This window comes from Zonotrichia albicollis, chromosome 2 (genome assembly GCF_047830755.1).
Source record: "Zonotrichia albicollis isolate bZonAlb1 chromosome 2, bZonAlb1.hap1, whole genome shotgun sequence".
NCBI classification, from domain to species: domain Eukaryota; kingdom Metazoa; phylum Chordata; class Aves; order Passeriformes; family Passerellidae; genus Zonotrichia; species Zonotrichia albicollis.
This window is the reverse complement of record NC_133820.1, coordinates 94,776,171-94,795,700: the sequence shown is the minus strand read 5'-3', so window position 1 is coordinate 94,795,700 and position 19,530 is coordinate 94,776,171. Positions and strand designations below refer to the sequence as shown.

Sequence of the window (19,530 nt, the reverse complement as noted above, 5' to 3'; positions counted from 1 at the left end):
TGGTTCACAGGTACACCTTGGCTTGGGTACCATGTGCAGCATATGGATGGTTAGCCCAACAGCTTCAGTACAGATGGAGTCTGCCACTTTCTTGTTCCCCTTTAAAACTTTTCATGCCTTTTGGAGGTGGGAAAATGGAGACTGTAGTCCCCAGTTTCTGGGTGTATCTATTGATAGGTTGTTCTTCTGGCTCTGTACATCTGAGTGAAGAAGTACATTTAGGCAGAAACTGAAGCTTATTTCTCTGCTCATGTTCCAGCACACTTCCAAAAAGGGTGGTAAGTGCAGGCCTCTAAATTCTGAAGTCTAGTTTTTAAGTTTACATGAAGAAAGCAAATAGCTTGCAGCTTCAGAGCTTGTACTTTATCAAGCTCTTCTACTGACCCTGGGATAAGCACAGGTTTGTAACTTGTGGTGAAAAAGTGGTAAATTACTAGGACTACAGCTGAACATAGTCCTAGTACATTACTAGGACTTACATTACATTACATCAGGATATTTTACTTCTCCTTCCCTTTTCCTTTTTCTCCTATTCCTTACCGCACATTTAGAAAGCACTACACTGAACTCAGAGGCAAGGATGTACCCAGCAAGAAGACAGAAATTAGACACTATGTCTGAAAAAGGAGACAAGAAGAAAGGGGTCATTCACCAATTGGAGTTACTTCTGTGCTCAAAGCATTAAAGAGCTGACAACTACATTGTCCCTACGTGGAATTTTCTTTTTGGTTCAATGGACTCAACTGAACTTTTCTTCCTTTTCTCTCTTGTGTCCAGAGCTGTTCTTTATCTCTGGAGCCTGCAGTTTTATTCTTCAGTCTCTCCCTTGTCACTACCCTAGAACAATTATCTTGTGAATAAATAGAATTTTAAAGCTTCTTAAAAAGTGAAAGGGAACAAATAAGACATATTAAGGTTTAGGTAATATCTTAGATTAAAATATCCAGTTGCTGGCTAGCTAGCAGGTATTGTATTTCTTTATATTCACCACACAGTTTCCACATCCTGCTTCTGCATTATGGAGGGATGCTGTGTCAATGGTTCTGAAATGTTTACTTGTAAGAAAATGAAAATAAATTTTAGGTATCCCCATTTCTGAAATTGTGAAAGGAAAAAAAAAAAAAGTTTTCTGAAAGAAAAGGGTTAGAATGTGGTGGTGATATTGCTAAGGTTGTGGGTTCAGTCCCCAGATGGGTCATTTCCTTAAGGGTTGGACTTGATGATCCTTATGGGCCCTTTCCAGCTCAGACTATCATAGATCTGGAAATAAGGATGAAGTCTTTCAACTTTCTGACAGCTTATGAGGGCAGACAGATACCCCTTATGTCTGAGTATTTGCTTTGTTGCTGGCTGGATGTCCACTGCATCCTCAAGCGTATCCCTGTCTTGTTACCAAAATAATGTTTGTTTTGTGACAGAAGTGCAAGCATCCTCTGTGATATCAAGGTGCCCAGGACATGGGATTTGCTGCTTCTGTCTGTTGGTCAGGGAGCATAGATATTTCTTACAAGGAGTTAGACAAGCACTTCCTGGGACATGCATTTTTTCTGAGTATCTAGCTCTAGTTAGAATGCTGTTATGATATTACTAAAATAACCCTTTATTACATGAGATGGACACATGGACTTCCCTAGATGTACATAGAATTAGTGATCAGTGCTCAGAAAAACTGAACTAAATATTCATTCTTTTCCATAAATAATTAAGCTGAATTCTTTATACACTGTGGGGCAATTTGGAGTAGTGAGTGTAGTGTCTGGAGAGAACTGTTCTGATTCTGCTAAATTTTAACATTCACTTTTCACAGCTGCAAATTGCTGGAGTTGCAGAGTGGGAGACAGACAAGTCCTTGTTAGTTCACTTAGAAGGATAGAGAGAGGCTGATTCTAATTAACCTGTTTGGGTGAGCTGAGGAGACAGCTGGGTTACCGAAGGATAAAAGAAAAGAAAAAAGATAGTAGAAATCAGTGCTGATAAAAGCAGTGGGGGTTTCACACATCTCCAAGAGGCAAAGAGGGATATACAATTTTCCACTGACAGAATCTGAAGGGTGCATGTTCATGTTAGGGCAGTGTGTTAATTTAATATATCCAAGGGAAAGGAAACCTGCTGCTTCAATCCAAACGTGTCTCAAACCCATCTCATAACAATCAGTTTAATGAGCAGAAAGAAATGGACTGTCACTAATAAGACTTATGGTGCAGAAGTAAAAGAAAGGACTCTTTAACGTAGAAACAAAGGATTCTTCTGGCTTCAGGGAAGGCCTTAAAGGGTGGGTCCTGCCTGGGTGACATCAAGACACAATGGCTTGATATCTAGGTATCTAGGCTGCTCAAGAGACAGATGTTAATAAATAAGTGATGATAATAAAAGATGATAATAAATAAGTAACGTGAGTGTGACATACTTGTAAAATGACCTAAAACAACCTGGTCTGTCAGCCCAATCAGAAGAAACTGCAGTTGCAGCAAAAAATCAAAATTTTTGGCCTGGCTGAAAGCTGAGCTACATATTTGATTAGCTGGTGTTTTAAATGCAGAATATGGTACTGTTTTTAGGCACCTTGCCATAAACTGTTCAATGAGAAAAAATGTAGAAAGGCATGCATAAGAAATCTAAATGTGCACATGGCTTCATTGGAACATGAAATGCCACAAAATTCACCTTGCATCTGCATGTTGTATGCATAGCTATTTAAGTAGAACTTATATAGTTTAGAAGAACAAGAAATGTAATTTAGGCAAGGAAAACATCAGGAGAACCTGAAAAGCAATTCTTCAAATGCCCCATCTGATTGGAGTATGAATTTAGCCTCTCCCTATGAAGTGTGGCATGACTCTTCCAGCAGGAATATTATCCACGAATTAGGGCAGTCAGACAGATTTCTCTGCTGAGAAACATTCTGTGTTCTCAAAAAATGGTGCGCAGTGCAGAGAAATAAGAGAGGTCTCTAAGAGTAATAAGAGATTCTTGAGGCTCTACTTAGGAAGCACATCCCTTCATGTCAGGTGAGGCAAGACAACAATCAATGAGGCCTTGCAGAAGAACTGAGAGTTTGAGACAATTAATGAATTCTATACATATATATGTGTGTATGTACATTTTTACATTATATTCTTTGGAAAGCTAGAGGATGTTACATCATTTCTGGCCTGCAGGAGGGGGATGTTGTCATGGACATATTTAATGAAAAATCCTTTTGACAGGATTTTTCTCCTGAGAAGCTGAGAGGCCTCAGGAACAAAATGTAAACAATGATTATCTGCTGCTGTGGAATGCAACAGGTGCATCTGTGACTGGTCTCATGTGATTGTTTTTAATTAATGGCCAATCACAGTCCAGCACTCTCAGACTCTCTGGTCAGTCTCAAGATTTTATTATTCATTCCTTTCCTTGCTAGCCTTCTGAAATATTTTCTTCTATTCTTTAGTGCATTTTTAGTATATAATTTTCTTTTAATATAATATATATAATAAAATAATAAATCAGCCATCTGAGACATGGAGTCAAGATTTTCATCTCTTCCCTGGTGCTGGGCCCCCTGTGAACCCCACCACGGGATGTTTGTACTCACTGTGCTTCTGGTGCCAGCGCACTGCGTGCAGGAACACCCCGCAGTAGTGGAACAGGAACTCGTGCCTGGAGTGCTGCTCTGTCCCCTGCAGCAGGGGCAGCAAGGTGTGCCCATCCATGGCCCTGATGGAGAGCACCAGAGTCACCAGACAGCTTCAGAATTTTAACTCTGCAGCTGAAGCATGAGCTGTACTCCCTCTCTGTGTGCAGCATTAGGATTTCAAGTGTCATCAGTAAACCAAGGTGCTGTTCAGCTAATGAGCCCTGAGATTTTTAATTGGATGAATGTGTGGAGCCCAGTAATTAGCAGCTACTAGAAGTTTTTGCATTTACAGCTGGTTCACATATCCTGCCTGGGGAGATCAGACACCATTACTGTAATTTTCCTGGAAGTGATAACAATAGTGAAGGCATGGTTCACAGGTTTTAATTTTGCCACCTGAAATAGAAAGCGCTGACAGCCCTGTGAGATCCAGGCTTTGTAAAAATAATTTAAAAAAAAGAAGCCACTTACTGAACTACCTAGCAATTCAATTACAATCTGGGTTGTCACTGGGTTTAGTTGCTGTCTACCCAGTACTTCTATGCTTTTTGCTGAAATGGCTTAGCCACCCGTGTTTTCACGTGTCCTTTAGAGAAGCCTGGTTTTTTCAGTCATCCTCGTGTCCCAGGCCAACCAAGTTGCTTTTCAGTGATAGGAGAACTGAGTTATCTAAATGACCCTTGATAAAACATATGGGTTTTTTTCCTTGCCTTTTTCACATAAGCAGACAAGATGGGGAAACTGCACAGAAAAAAAAACCTAGAGAATTGTCTGGTTTAGAAACAAAGAGAATTTAAGGTGTGGCTGTTAGGATGCATGATACAGTCAGCTTCTGTCTGAATAAAGGAAGAGAAGCAATATGATTTATGAAGCCACCTCTGTACCTGTCCTGAGGCACTGTCCCTCCAGCCAGTTGAACTACTGTAGGATAAATGTCCATAAGGCTCGTGGGTTCATCGATGACTGTCCCCGCAGGCAACACTCCTGGCCACCTAACTATGCCTGGAACACGGATTCCTCCTTCCCAGCCTCCCATTCCTTTTCCACCTGTTATAGAAGGGGGAGAGGTATCAAAAAGATAAAAGAATAGAAGATAACAGATGTTTATTGTGCATGTATAGGAAAATGTTTTAACACTTTTAGGGTATTTCATGCACCTTTAATGAAAACACACTAAATCCTGGAAAACAGTAGACTATCATTCAGCAGTGGCTCTTCTCATTATTTGTATATCTTTCTTATTTATCTGCTTGTTTTAGTATGCAGTTGCCAATAGCCAGAGTGAGTTTTACAGATATTTATTAGTTAAACTGTATTTTTAAATTTTGTCAGTTTGTCTCACTGGGATATCCCCTGTTCTGCTGTATGTGGACATAAATAGTAATATCTTTCTATTGTTGATATCTAAATTGATATTGTATCTCCTCTCACCTTCTCTCTAACCAGGCATGATTTCAGCATTGTCTTCTCATCCTGAACTCCCCAGTCACATTTCTCTTTCCCTCTGGACTCTCTTGTTACTAATACACTTATGTTCAGCTAGGGAAAGTGAATTCCTTAGATTAGTTTGTAAGCTATTCAAATGAGTCTCTTTTGCATCTGATATTGGCATGGAATCTTCAAATCAAGAACTGGAGGTTAATTTTTCATTTAGGACTGTGTGTGGGAGGATCCCAGCTGTATCAAATATTGCTTGTGTGGCTCATCAAGTAACTTAGTACTAGACAATGTTCATTGTGATGCTGAGCAAGGTCAACATGCATATGCATACGACCCTTCTTCTGTAGGGAAACTTGTGATGGATGCAGCTCTCAGTCTTCATTATACAGTAAGTGCCAAGCTGCCCAATATGTCACAGTGACTTTTCAAGGTTTAGTAAACCTTGAAGGAAGCACATACAACAAATTCCAGAGAGCTTTTGTCACTGTGTTGGCAAGCCAGTCATAGAGAGTCTAGAAGAAACTTATATAGGATGGGTGGGAAACTGGAGAACTACAGTAAGAAAAATAGGCATCATGATATCTGCCAGTGTTGACACAGATAATCAGTAGAGAGGAACCTTCTGAAATGGAACGCAGGTAAATGCAGGGACCTGCATCTTGAGAAGGACAATGCCATGCCCCATTACAGGCTGGGGCTGACCTGCTGGAAAGCAGCTCTGCAGAGAAGGATCTGAGTGTCCTGGTGAAGAGCAAGTGCTCCCTGAGCCAGCAGTGTTTGGCTCTTGGGGCCAAAAAGAGCAAAGGGTGTCCTGGTGTGCACTAGGAGGAGCATTGCCAGCAGATTGAGGGAGGTGGTCCTGCCCCTCTACTCAGCCCCAGCCCTATGAATAGCAGATGTTATTCTTTTTTTCAGCCCCACAATCCAAGATTATAATCCAATTGTATAGTTTATTAAATGTAATATTTTTGAATATATTTTTTCTATCACTCTATTTTTTTTTAAGAGGAAGTCTTATGCATTTACAAACTACTACAATTTTACCTTTATATATCCCATTCCATCCACCCAGCTGAGAATTTCCTCTGTGAGCCTCTAAGAATCCTCCATGATCAGATGCAAAATAAATGAAGGTGGTATTCTTCAAGTTTTCTTTGTCAATAACATCCAGAAGCCTGCCTATAAACAAAGCAAAACATCAGCAGATGCAGTCAGATTTTTTAGGTCCTGACTCTACATTCAGTGAAGACTGCATCTTTCCATTTGCCAAGACAAAGCTGATGAATATTTATAACATTTGTGTCTGGTGTCTATAAAAACGGAAAAATAAAAAATTGGAAAATAAATCAGTGATACTTTTATTCAAGCTACTCAAAATACTCTGTCAGCTTTGTTCTGTAGATTCTGCATCAAGAATTGTCTTCACTATGTAGTCTCAAACATCTTGAAAAGCTTAAATAATAGTGCTGCTCTGATTACTAACCATAGAAAACTGCTGTGTCTCACCAGGAACTGAACAAGGACTCTGAGACCAGGCTGCATACTGTCAACCGAAATAATTTCCTGATGTAAGCAATAAAAACTTCATAGACTGTAATTCAAACCTGACTTCATAAGGAATGTTTTCTGTACCGATCCCATCAAATGTTTATATAGACACTGATTTATCTTATCTTCCATTGTCATCATCTTCTACATCAAAGATACTCGGCAAGAACAGCTTCCATACCTACAGAAGCAGCAGCAAAAGCTGAACTGCACAAGAAAAAAGCACAAACTAGTAATCACCACTTTTGCTCAATTTCCTTTCCTTTCCGTCTGTTCTTGGTGAAACTAGTTATTGACCTTACCAAACACAAAAAAAAAAATCTTTAGATTGCCTCTAGGCGTATTGGTTCTGAATTAGACTCCAAATCAAGAGCTATCCAACTCTGGAAAGTTTTGTCCTCATTAGCTGCTGTCCTGTTTCAATTATATTGAAACAGGATCTTGTAGGAGTTTTCAGCCTGTCCATTGAAAGCAATCAGGTTCCTCTCAAATTACGATTTTGTAGACATGGTTTTGGGGGAAAAAAGGTTCAGGGATTGAATTGTGGCCTTGACAGGAGGCAATTACTTTGCTAATAGAGCCTTCATTTTTGACAAAACAGAAATAGCAGCTATCTCTCTCTCTCTCTCTCTCATTGGAAAGAAAAAAAAACTAACTAAAGGTTAGGTTTTTAAACCAAATTACCCAAATAGAAATTTAACCTGCTTGGTACTCAAGAGCCCAGATTATTAGCTGAGTTAATAAAATTTATTAAATGAAACTCCATATCTTTCAAACTTTTGGCTAGGAGAGGGTTCATACATTTTGATTAACAACATGATCAGAGACACGTTGGGTTATTTGACTGCATTTAACGCTTCAATGTAGAAGAATGTCATTAAAAAAAAGATGATGAAGAAATCGTTACAATAAAAGTTTAGGCTTTCATCTTAATAAAATAAGAAAGATGTATTGTATGGTTGTGGTATGGCAATCTCTGAAATCAACTAAGTAACCAAGGTGAGTTCACTGATTTTTACATATGCCAAAAGGGAGTTTGGTGATCACCCCTTTAATGCCTTTTCCACATCCAAATGAATAAGGAATTTTCTTCAAGGCCAGCACTTACCTACCATCCAGTCCATCTCCTCTACAGTATCTCCATACAGGCCATGCCTGCTTCTTCCCTGAAACTTCTCTGTGGTAACGAGAGGGGTGTGAACATGTAAAAGGGAAACAAAGAGAAGAAACGGTCTATGCTTGTTTCTGAAATAAAAGAAAACAACAGTCATTTCTCTTCAAATTGTCACTCAACCCAAAATATAACAGTGGTATTGCAGTTACTCTCTCAATTTATATTTATATTTTTGAAATCTAAACAATTTTTATTTTGACATCTTTTTCACTTTGAGGTTTTGAGAAGCAGAGGGGATTAAAACATACTCCTCAAAGATGTTTTTTTTCTATGTTAAGACCAAAACAGTAATGGGTCATTTCTTTTTTCCAGTTCCAAATTAGACAGTCAAAACATTAAATAAAAAGCTAGAAGAGGTCATAGCCAAAAGACTAACACATTCCTAGAAGCAAGAACAGGACTCACTGGCCTAAACTTAAGCATGGATGAGCATCATAAGCACCTGAGGTGCCCTCATGGAAGAGGCAGATATCACCCACAGTGAAACTGTATTGCTTCAACATCAAGCCAGGTAGGATATCCTAAGAACCTGAGATTTGCTCAAAGTTTTAGAGAAGGAATTTATATTATCTCATATTTCCTTTAAAAAACAACCCCTAAATCCTGACAGAAATATGGATATGCTCAGGTTTAACGCACGAATACTTTTAAAGACTTAGTATTTTTTTGAATACTTTTAAAGACTTAGTATTTTTTTTCAATTCCAGTTGAGGTTACTGATAATAAATGAAGGACACCTTTGGGGAAAAAAAAACCCAACCGAAACCACAAAACTCACTATCACTCTCCTGTTTGTAAAACATTAACTTCATGACACTTTGTATGACAGTCCATTCATCACCCTAGGACAATTTTTCTGTTCCTCCTGGCAGAAGGAACAGTATTTGGCCAGGACCCCTATGTATTGCTTGTTCCCCCCATGTCTGCTCCTCACCTCTGCTGATTACCTTTCAATGAATGCAACTGCCTCCTTCAGCATATTAGAAGTAGTTTTTTGTAGGTTCATTGGTTGTTCAGTGATATCATGGTTTCTCATCAGGACGCAGTTCCAGTACTTGGTGAAACCATAGCTGGAGAACCAGGAGATGAAATGAAGGAGACCACAGATGGCCAAACAGATGATTATTTTCCATTTAACTGGGAATAAATTGGTGAGTTTTCCAACCACAAGAGTAAATACTGCAAGGATGATCATCTGAGTGTAAAACCAATATGTATCTTGCAAAGACTTGGCCAATTCAGGGTCATCTGAGCCTTGACACTCATTGAGAAGCGTAAAAGGCATGCCATAAAAATGATCAAAACCATGATTTAAAGGATGGTGGCAGTGATCATGGCGGGTTTTGCAGTTCACACCCATATGCCACTTCCCTGGAAATAAAAAGCAAAGATCTTAAATCCAATATTAGGGTGTGTCTGCCTGTATTTCTCTGTTAAGGTGCAGCCAAGGAGGAGCTGGTGTGGAATGGGGACAGACTCCGGGAGCAGTAGTGCAGCAGTAGTGCAGTGACACACATTGATGAGGTCCCCTCTCTTCTCAAGGCTGAACAGGCCCAGATCCCTCAGCCTTTCCTCGTAAGAGAGATACTCCAGTCCCCTAATTATCTTCATTATTGATGAACAAGTTAAACAATACTGGGCTCAGTGCTTAGGGACACCACTGGTGACAACTTTTCCCTGTGCCACTGATTACAACACTCTGGGATCAGCTGTTCAGCCAGCTCTCAACCCACTTCCCTGTCCACTCATCCAGCCCACACTTCCAGAGCTTGCCCATGAGGATGTTGTGAGAGACAGTTTTAAAAACCTTGCTGAAGACAGTAGTATCATTAAGACCACTGTGCTGAAATTGATAAAATTAAGATCACTGTAGTGTCTTGTTGCCAACTGGCAGATTACATTTTTCTGCTCTAATGCATCAGTAAATATCTCTGCTGGTTCATCCTAAAGCAATCTGTACTGGGCAAACAAGATTCCTTCCTTTGAATTTACTTCCATTTGCAGTGTGTATTTATGTATTACATACACCTCATTTTAGATTTACCAGATATGCTGTACTCACATTGGACTTGTGGAAATGTTCTAAAAACCCTGCTGATGTTAAAAGTTATGCATACAAGAAAATCGAGTTTAACTGTTCCTGGCAATTTAACTGTTCCTGTCCAGTAGCAACCTAATTAGAATAACTAAATATGAAGAGGCAACAACTTTGTTTCATACCTACAAGTGCTGTAGAATAACCTTGCTGGTGGAGTATTCTGGCAAAAGTAGTTTCATTTGGTGGGAGCCCCCCTGAAGCACCGTTCCAGAAGAGAACCTGACGCTCAGTGCTGGATGCCATGCCTAGAGAGGAATAATGGCCTTTAGAATTAAACAAGCAGACTTCAGGTCTCCAGTCTTCTGAGACTGTGCTTTCTAATGAATGAGACTCAGTTGCCTAAGCCTAGTTCCTTTTTTTAAGCCATTTCCTATGCCCCAGGATATTTTGCTAGACCTCCAAAATTACGACTTTTCCAAGTTCTATGTCATCACATGCTAGATCAATGCAGATACCTCAGCTATGCTGGGGTATCTACAAACAGCAGGAAGACACTTACATCTGGACATTAGGCAATTTCTTACAATCAAAATTCTGTCAAAATATGATGTTAACAAAAACAAAAAGCAGATAAGTTTTTTTCCAGAACAAAAGGCTTACAGGATTAAGGGAACACACTTCTGAAATGTACAGTTCATAATTACATTTCTCCTTCAGCGAGTCAGAGTCACATCAGAAACTACACTGATTATTACTGCTATATGTAGTGGCTGAATTCTTCTGTCATAAATTTACATAGCTGAAGTAAATCTGTTTTAAGACAAAATTGCTGACAACTGTTCTACAGCCTGACACATTTCCCTGGGAAAATGTTTGCCAGGGTATTAAAAATATTACATTTAATCCTAGCGCCACTGAACATAAAAATTCACACAATTTTCTTCTTTCTTTTTCTACCTGTGGGTGCTATGCAGTGTTTGGAATTTTGTCCATTTCTGTATTGTTATTTAGCCACACATAATGTATTTTCTATGGGGATTTTCCCGTAGAAATCAATCATTAGTCATCTCTAACTTTTGCCCATTTTACTGAGACTCCAAATCCCAAGATTAATGGTTCTTTAACGGGGTTTATTTAAGGGTGATTTTTAATATCAACACTGACTAGACTAACTGCAGCAAACCACTGGAGAGAGGCCCAACCTGATCTGATGGGGTATCTGCCAGTCAGGAAAGCAGCTCTGCTGGGAGTACAGACAGCTGCTGCAGTGATGTGCTGAGTGAGTCTCACTCCATCCTTTGCCAGGCCATCAATGTTAGGGGTCCTAAAGAGAAAGTCCCATCTTTTTATTAAACAGAAATTCAGGGCATGCTGCTCGTCCTAATTTTGTTGAGCATATCACCATCAAATTTACAAAAACGTCAGCTAGAAAGGTTCTGTGTTTTATATATATTTTTTGAGATGTCTTGACTCCTTAGAAATGAGACTTCCATGGGCATATGTGCTTTTATTAATAACTAAAAAATATATATATAGAGGAGAAACAAGGTATCTCAGGTATTTCCCACACTAAAATCCCATCCAGCAGAGGGAAAAAGAGTTTGTTCACAACACAACATCCAAGAAAATAATAGGCCAGAACAAGGACACATCATTCTCTCAATAAATCTATATACAGATTGATAACTGCACTAGGGATAAACATATTGCATAGACTGACGTGTCATTTCATAATAAATCTACTAGAGTTGTTAACTGATAATAAATTCTAATCTCATTACTCCATATTTCAACCCTGGAATTATGGGAATTTATGTATTATACTGATACCTGACAAGTACAGTGCACAGACACATTTGCAAAGTTCTAAGTCCCAGAAAGTTTCTCAAGCATGCCTTTATAATTATGACTCCAGTAGGAATTACTGTAGAACATGCATTTTGAACATAGTTTGAAAAGAAGTGAATCTAGATAAATGAATAAATTAATCATGAATTTTAATGCTAAGTATCATCAGTAGGGTTTTTTTAAATAAAGTTCACCAGGAAGGGAGAATTTATTTCATACCTTATTGTATCATTGCCATAGCAACCCAAATCTCCAATACCAAGGTCATCAGCCAGTATCAGTAAAAAGTTAGGTTTTGAAGGATTTGATACACAGACTCTTGGAAACAGGCACAAAATTAGCCAAATGTTTAAGTATGTCCTAAAAGCAAAAGTAAAGAGGTAACATTACAAAAAAGCAGTTGTAAGTTTTACAATAGACTTTAAACTATATTGTTAAAGTTTTATGGGGACTCAGTATAGGTGCAAACAGCAATCAAAGAGTGCCAGCAGATGAAGCTCCTGAATATGCACAGAAGTCCTTGAGTTTTATAATATTAGTATAATTTTCTGGGGTTATTATTATTATTACTATTATTATTTCACACAAAAATTTTGTGTCTGACTTCTTTTTATTGACATTTGCACTGATCTCTGCAGATGTTCCCAGCAGAATGAGTGGTTGGAGGCACTCCTGTATGGAGCTGTAGGATTCTCCTGTTAAGGCTCCTGGAATGAGTTGGGACAGGAGCACAAAGGTAATTGGACTGGTCATTATGGCAATGGCTTGATTGTGGCATTTACTGCATCCCCTGCTACACACAGTGTCTGGAAAGTGCTCCCTAAGCCATGAGGCCACCTGCAAAATCAAGGTGCAGCAACAGGCTTTAACTTGATTATCATCCTGGGAGACCCTAAGAATATCTCCGCACATTTTAGTTTCTAAAGTGTTTGCCATTGGAAGCTTACAGATCCTCACCTGAGGTAAAATAAATGTGCCAGAACACATCTTCTGACTGCCAATTCATTAGTGGATACTACATTAGTTCATCAGCAGATACTACATTAGTTCATTAGCAGATACTACAGTATGATCAATTATAGTGAGTGTACTGTACCATACACTATATACTCCTAAACCGCCACGTCTTATAAAAAGTAGGCTAATGGGCTTTGGAATACCAATAGAGCCAAACCTGTATTAGCTGCTATTGGGGTGGTGGTAGCAGGGAAAATGTAAGATTATCTGCTTATATTTTCTTGAGCACAACACCAAAAATACAGGGAAGGGCCTCAGTGAATATCTTTCTTACCTTTGTTTTTCCCAGAAAACTTTGTTTTCCGTTTTATGAAACAGGTACATAGTCAGTCATATAAATTCTGATGGAAAAGGAAAAGAAAGAAATCCAAAGCCAGAAGTTCTGGTGATTTTGCATGCAAAGTCTGGTCTGTTTACATCTGCTGCTAACTCCAGGGGGACTTGTGAGAATTTGGAAAGAAGGCAAAATGTTAATGGCTTTTAAAAAGTGCTAGAGGTGCCTATTACTCAATACATGCCCAGAACTGTTGGTGTTCACTGAAAGGAATGTTTTCATCATTTTACAAATGAGGCAAAACCATTATCTTACTTTTTACTTAACCTCAGATCAACTTTAAGAAAACGAATCTAACCGTTACTGTGAGCTAATGAACTTCAAAAAATATGTCAAATTAAAGCAATCCTGGAAACTAATGTTGTCACTGTCATTCTTAGGAAATGGGCTGTATTGGTCTTTGGTTTAGATCTAGTACACTCAAGAAGGGGTTTATATCTGAATTGTTACTAAAAACTTCTAGAAATTAGAAGTTACTAGAAACATAAATACCTTTATGATTATTTCCTTAAAGGACTCCAAACCTTTATGTAAATTTAACAGGCCAGTTTTTCTACCTGCCAATTCTATGAAGTCACCCTGGACTTGAAAAATCTAGAAATAATCTTTTTGTTTGTTAAATATTTATTTTTATCTGGTGAAGCAAATCTTATGAGTGGAAGTGATTTTCTCTGCTTGCTGAAAAAAAAGTCACTTTGGAAAAAAGAATGGCTTGGGAAAATACTTCTTTTCCTTGTGAATGACCTAAATGATCTACAGATAATGTTGCACTGGAATTGTGCAAGCAGTCCTGCAGAAGTACATGGTAAATTGGCTCCAGTGGGGACTGGCACATGCTCAGCTTTGGGGAGCACACTGAGATAAATTAGAGATGCCATTCATTCCATCACTGAGAAGAGAGAAAAGAATTGGAGCTATCCCATCCATGCAATATACCTACTTTTCCACACTTCTTGCTATTTCAAAAGAGCACAAGAACAAAGATGTTGGCTGTACCAAGGAACAGATTGAAAGTAATAGGAACATTTCCTTTCTATAACAACTCAAGACATATTTGTAAACACAGAGTGAATTCTAAACACAGAGAACTGAAAAGTTCTATCTTGCCTAATGAAAGACTTGGGTTATTTCCTCCAAAAATAAAATACAGCATTTTCTGAGAGCTTTTTTTCTGCTTTTTAATACAAAAGAGTTTGCCTGGAATGTCTGAGGAATACTAAACTGCTCAGAGCAGAGCAAATCCTGCCTTATGCATTTCAGAGGATGAGCCAGATGACAAAAAAAAAAAAATAGCAGATATTGTTATTCTGATCAGGAAAACAGTATCTAAAGAGTCAGAACTTGGGGTCCCTTGATGATTTTTCCAAGCAACATCTAGAATCTTGTTTGGCTCTGGCTGAGACAATAAGGGAAATAACAAACCTGAAAAGGCTCCAAGACCCACCACCACCAAAACAAACAAACAAATCCCCCAGCAAAACAAAAATAAGCCCCTCAATCAAACAACAAAACCCCCAAGAACAACAACAAAGCAACAACAAACCCAACAAACTTGATCATTGTTAGTTATGGCGTTTTCTACAGTGTTGATGTTTCCCTTTGCTGTTGGAAAGATCCCACAAGGCAGGACTGGAAGCTCATCCTCCCTTACCAGTGCATGGGTCAGAGATTAATGGGAAGGCAGCAAAGCCTCTCTGACTCAGTGCAGTGGCTGTTGGAAGCAAGACCTTACTGTGAATGCAGATTCCAGACTCCCACTATCCAAAAAGGCAGGCTGTACTAATATGAAGCAAAGGACTTGCTGCTGGGATCTCAAATCTTTTTGTGCTTCACTGGCACAGCCTGCATGCAGCTCCCCTGGGGCCCCAGTGAGCTGGGGCAAGGATGAGGCAAGTGCTGAAGCCACTAATCTGTGACAGCAAAGGATGACTGATGGCTCCGGTCATCACCTGTAATGGCAATATCTTCATGGTGCACTAACAACAGGCAGAGCTCTGCCCTCCCAGACACTGTTAGGCAGCATTACATTTAAGGAGCTTGTGGCACAGGATTAAGCCAAAACTATTAAAGTGAAAATCTTCAGTCTACACCAAGTAGCTGAGGATCAGCCCCTGTGAGCTCCTTTTAGTGGAGAAAAAGAACCAGACAGATCTGAACATCTAAGAAACCCCTTGACTTCACTAAGGGTGTTGTTCAGCTTTCCTTTACAAGATCTTACAACAGCTCTGCTGTCTTCCACTTTCTCCCCAGAGGTTCTTGCATCACAGCCAGCTGGTCACAGCAGGCACATCAGTGTTTGGATAGAAACTTATGAAGAGTCCCTCAGAAAAACCATAAACTTGAACTGAGTACTGCTGGTATTATAAAGATCTAAGTACCATTGGATGTGGCACCATCTGATTTACTGCAAAGCCATTTTAGGAGCACTTCTCTTACTGAAGGACTACAAGAATGACCACACTTACTAAAAAAACACCACAGTTTAAATATGCATATTCACATTTCTTTTAGGGTTTGATTTCTTCTGAAAGCAGAACTCTCTCTGACTCTCTCTGTGATGAACCCACTACTGGACCCTAGGGCTTGTCCAGTTTCCTTAGCTATTAAATGAGAAAACCCAACCTAACAGCAGCCTCTAAAAATCAGCAATCTCTTACAGAAATCCAAGAATATATCAGACAGCCATTCCCTCTGTAAGCCAGTAAGCCACAATAAAATGATCATCAGGACTAATAAAAAAGGCCAGCCCCTTTTAACAACGTAGAAAACAAACCCTCTTCTGAGTTATTCTTGTTCCGAAATCCCTCTTGCTCCTGGATGTGCTGAGCAGTCCTGATTGTCTAAAAGGTGTGGGGGTGAAAGTGGGCAGGAATTGGCTCCTGATCTTCCTGCTCTCCCTTCCCCTCTCTCCAGCATGGACACACTGGGATCCTGCCAGCAACAGCCAGTAAACTGGAACAGCCATCAGATGGGAACAGCTATGCAGGTTTTCATGAATTCCAGGCAAAGTACAAAGTCCTTACTGTTCAAATAGTAGCACAGCATGGCTTCTGCCTCTTCTCCATTTCCTATCTGGTTAATTCTGAGAAATTCTGTATAAAGTCTGTCGCTGCTCTATTTCAGTGCTTCAGAAGAGATTATATAGTAACAAAATACACTAAAAATGGCTTTGTTTCTCCCACACAGCTTTTCCAGCCTTCCAGATGAGATAAAAGGACTAGCTTGTCCTCCTTTTCTTCTGGGATGTTGTTTTTTCTGTTTTCATCGCATTTTCTAGAAAGGTAGGCATACCTGTGCTGAAGATGTGTTTATTTCTAGTGTTTACTATCCATCCCCTTCTTTCAGATCTTAGCTCTGCTGTAATACATTTTTCAATTCAGAAGGTCTTGAGCAATTACTTGGAGTAGCCTTATTTATTTGCTGACATTTTGGTTCTCTGTGCTACTTGAATACAGCAATTGCTAAATTTAAGACTGTGTTCTAGAGAAATCAGTAGGAATTGGTGAGATGGAAAGATGAAGCAGTTAAAACTATCAGATTCATATAATCTACTGGCAGGGATAACCAGGGACGGAGACAGTTTTTTATTTTTTTACCTACTTGCACTTATGACTATGCACAGTTATTTTTATGTTGTGATATTGGGCTACTGTTATTCACATCTATTTGACTGTAATACTTATTTTGTATGACTGCTTAACAGCTTGTGATGCTTCTGGTGCAGACTTGAAAAAGTAATATTTCTCAAAATTACATCATGCTTTGGGAATGGCAGATCTTTAAAAACTGCCAATAGTACAAGTATTAACTTTCACTGGCTTTCATCCAAATTATGACTAAACTTTTCTTTGACTATTTACATCTTTCACACCATGTGTTCACTACTGAAGATGGGCCCATACTGCTGCTGACATGACTTAAAAATGAAAACTGAAACAAACTGCACTGCCCCTGCCACCTCCACCCCCCCCCCACAAAAAAAAAAAAAAGTATATATATATATCCCACACCTTCACATTTTTCCCTACTAGCAAAACTCTATCTGGAAGCAAAGACCTCACTTTCTGTTTCTTACCACTAGGTTACTGATCTAACACAGAGTTACCAGCCCTGATTACTCATTGTATTCCACAGAATTAAATGTTAAACAAACACTTTTTCTAACAAAAAAAAAGTAAAGTAAATAAGTAACACCAAAGGAGAAAGGGGGGTGATTTTTATCTCTGCAGCTTGAGCCAAGCAGTATTTCCTTCCCTTCAGCTAACCAATTTTTCACTGCCCCTGAGCACAGAACGCTGCTGTTTACTCCCTGATGTAAACAGGCAACAAATTCTCTGCCAGGAAAAACTTTTTTTTTGAGCCACTGTGTGTTTTACATTGCTGTTTCCTTTTTGGCTTTTTACACATGTCTGAGTACTAAAATCAAACACTAGCATTCATTCAGCTCCTTCTCTCTTTGACAAGCTTTCTGAGTGAATGTAGGGTGGTGAACATAAATACTGATATGACACACACAAAATTTCATAAGATCATTTCTATCTCAGATGCTGGGGAAAAAATATCTATTTGCCAGTCTTGTATCTCTTAAGAGTAGCAGGGAATTACAGTGGCACAATGAATCCTTTCAGAGCACTAATACATTTAGGTAGAGTTGCAGGGGGAAGGTCTCTAAAAGGACCTTGGAAATAAGCAGTCCCTGAAAGCCCCTGTGAGTCACTCAGGCATTCTTCCCTCCAAGATGGGGACAAGAGGAATGCTCTCCACCCCTGCCTGTCTCATATTTAAAGAAAAAAAGGTGCAAATTATGACATCTTTTTTACATCTGTCTTCAGCCCCATCCCAGCCCCACTTTATTTTCTCATGGTATTAAATGCTGTGTATTTGCTGATCCCTGGGGTGATCCTGCTTGTGGATTAAGATAGGGTCAAGGACAAATTCCACCTGAGGTAACATACTGCTTACTGTTCCAAGTCCATATCCTAAGCTGTTATTTAGCAGTATTGTGCACTATGAAATAACCATGCTTAGAGCTCCAACTGATAATTTTTCAGCAATGGAGAAAGACTGTGAGCATGTTGTGTTACTAAACATCAATAAACTTTGAAAGCAATAGGGAAAGAAAGAGTACATATGACACATACACATGTAAACATTTTCAAAATTCCCTAGAATTATGTTTCTGGAAATTATGATAGAGGCATAGCCAGAGACTTCCACTCAAGAAACAGATGTCATTGCTTAAAAACAGGAAAACATTCAAAGAAAAAAAAAATTAGCAGCTAGTATTACTGAGGGATTGTACAACGTCTGCTTAATGAATCAGATAAGTGCAAAACATCAGAAAAATACAGGCAACTATTATGTAACTTCTGTTTACAAGACTCAATATGGACTTACACAGTAACTGAGCTCACAGAGCCTTATTAACAATGACCCGGAGCTCAGATCGGAAGCCATTGGCACAGGCATTCAGACATTGAAGAAACCCTACTAAACTATAAAAATTGATGCTTATGCTTTCCTTATAAATACATTCTAAGTTGACACTGTTGTGTTTAATGCACATCTAGAGAGTGACAGCATTATAAATTATAGTGTTCTTCTATTCAAGAAATCTGCTCCTTCAAGATTTCACAGGGAAGCTGTACCTGTGCAAGAGCCTTACACCTCAGACTACCTCTGTGAGGGCTTGTACAAAGGAAAAGACAATTTTAGTTCTCTGGTGCTCAAAGTCAGGGTATGATCAAAAAAAAAAGGTGGGGGGAAATAATGACACAATTTTTAATAGTTTAATTTCCTAAATGGTGATAAAGAAAGGAACCACAAAAACTTAAAGCAAATGAAGCATCCGGAAAACTGATTTATTTGAGTCCAGGGTTCTTGGGAAAGAAACCCCAGGTGGGCCAATTCAAACAACACAATTTTAATTTGTCTAAGTACAAACAGATGCATTCAGGAAGGAGCCAGAAACTTGCCAACGTGAAGAGAATGGCAGCAATGGCTTTGCAATGTAGCAATGCAATCCTGAAAATAAATTAAACTTATAGAAAGCAACAGATTGGGCACAGTCACCATCATGATGTCAGAGGTAAAAAAGAAATTCAATCAATCCTTCTAACTTTTTACAAGGGAGACCTTATTGCTTTCTACAGCTACCTGAAAGAAGGTTGAAGTGAAGGAGTAGTCAGTCTCTTTTCCCAAATAACAAGTGACAGAACAAGGGGAAATGACTTCAAGCTGTGCCAGTGGAGGTTTAGACAGGATATTAGGAAAAATTTCTTCAGAGAAAGGGTTCTACAGCATTGAAACAGGCGTCCAGGAAAGTATTTTAAAAGTACAGCCAGAAGGTGCAGAGCATCAGTTATCAAATCTGGCACCTCCACATAAGAGATCAGAGGACTCTAACAATCCAGCCTAAACATTTCTGCGAAATGAGACCAAATCCCACAGAGGCCCAAACAGCAGAAATTGGCCAGCAAATTTTGCATGGACACACTGGCTTTAAATAATTTTGA

General features: G+C 39.0%; 1 protein-coding gene and 1 long non-coding RNA gene across 6 annotated transcripts in view; one reads left to right on the top strand and one right to left on the bottom strand.

Moving 5' to 3' along the window:
- Positions 1-19,530, bottom strand: part of LOC102074283 (arylsulfatase D) — a 34,101-nt gene that overhangs the window by 9,776 nt on the left and 4,795 nt on the right. The window contains exons 1-10 of one of the 5 annotated variants that reach the window (XM_074535698.1): positions 15,789-16,943; positions 12,956-13,121; positions 11,884-12,024; positions 11,019-11,140; positions 9,999-10,121; positions 8,726-9,149; positions 7,713-7,849; positions 6,101-6,235; positions 4,501-4,663; positions 3,575-3,696 (exon numbers count right to left, since the gene is read on the bottom strand). In XM_074535698.1, the coding sequence (XP_074391799.1) occupies positions 3,575-3,696; positions 4,501-4,663; positions 6,101-6,235; positions 7,713-7,849; positions 8,726-9,149; positions 9,999-10,121; positions 11,019-11,140; positions 11,884-12,024; positions 12,956-13,005 (1,417 nt within the window). In that variant the 5' untranslated portion in view covers positions 13,006-13,121; positions 15,789-16,943. Of the gene's footprint in view, positions 1-3,574; positions 3,697-4,500; positions 4,664-6,100; positions 6,236-7,712; positions 7,850-8,725; positions 9,150-9,998; positions 10,122-11,018; positions 11,141-11,883; positions 12,025-12,955; positions 13,122-15,788; positions 16,944-19,530 lie in introns of those variants that run through there. The other 4 variants (XM_074535696.1, XM_026793612.2, XM_074535699.1 and 1 more) reach the window with 4 other exon arrangements.
- Positions 6,638-19,530, top strand: part of LOC113459316 (uncharacterized) — a 25,520-nt gene continuing 12,627 nt past the window's right edge. Inside the window, exons 1-4 of the long non-coding RNA XR_003380446.2 lie at positions 6,638-8,289; positions 8,818-8,929; positions 12,303-12,400; positions 16,202-16,296. This is a non-coding gene — a long non-coding RNA (uncharacterized LOC113459316). The remainder of the gene's footprint in view (positions 8,290-8,817; positions 8,930-12,302; positions 12,401-16,201; positions 16,297-19,530) is intronic.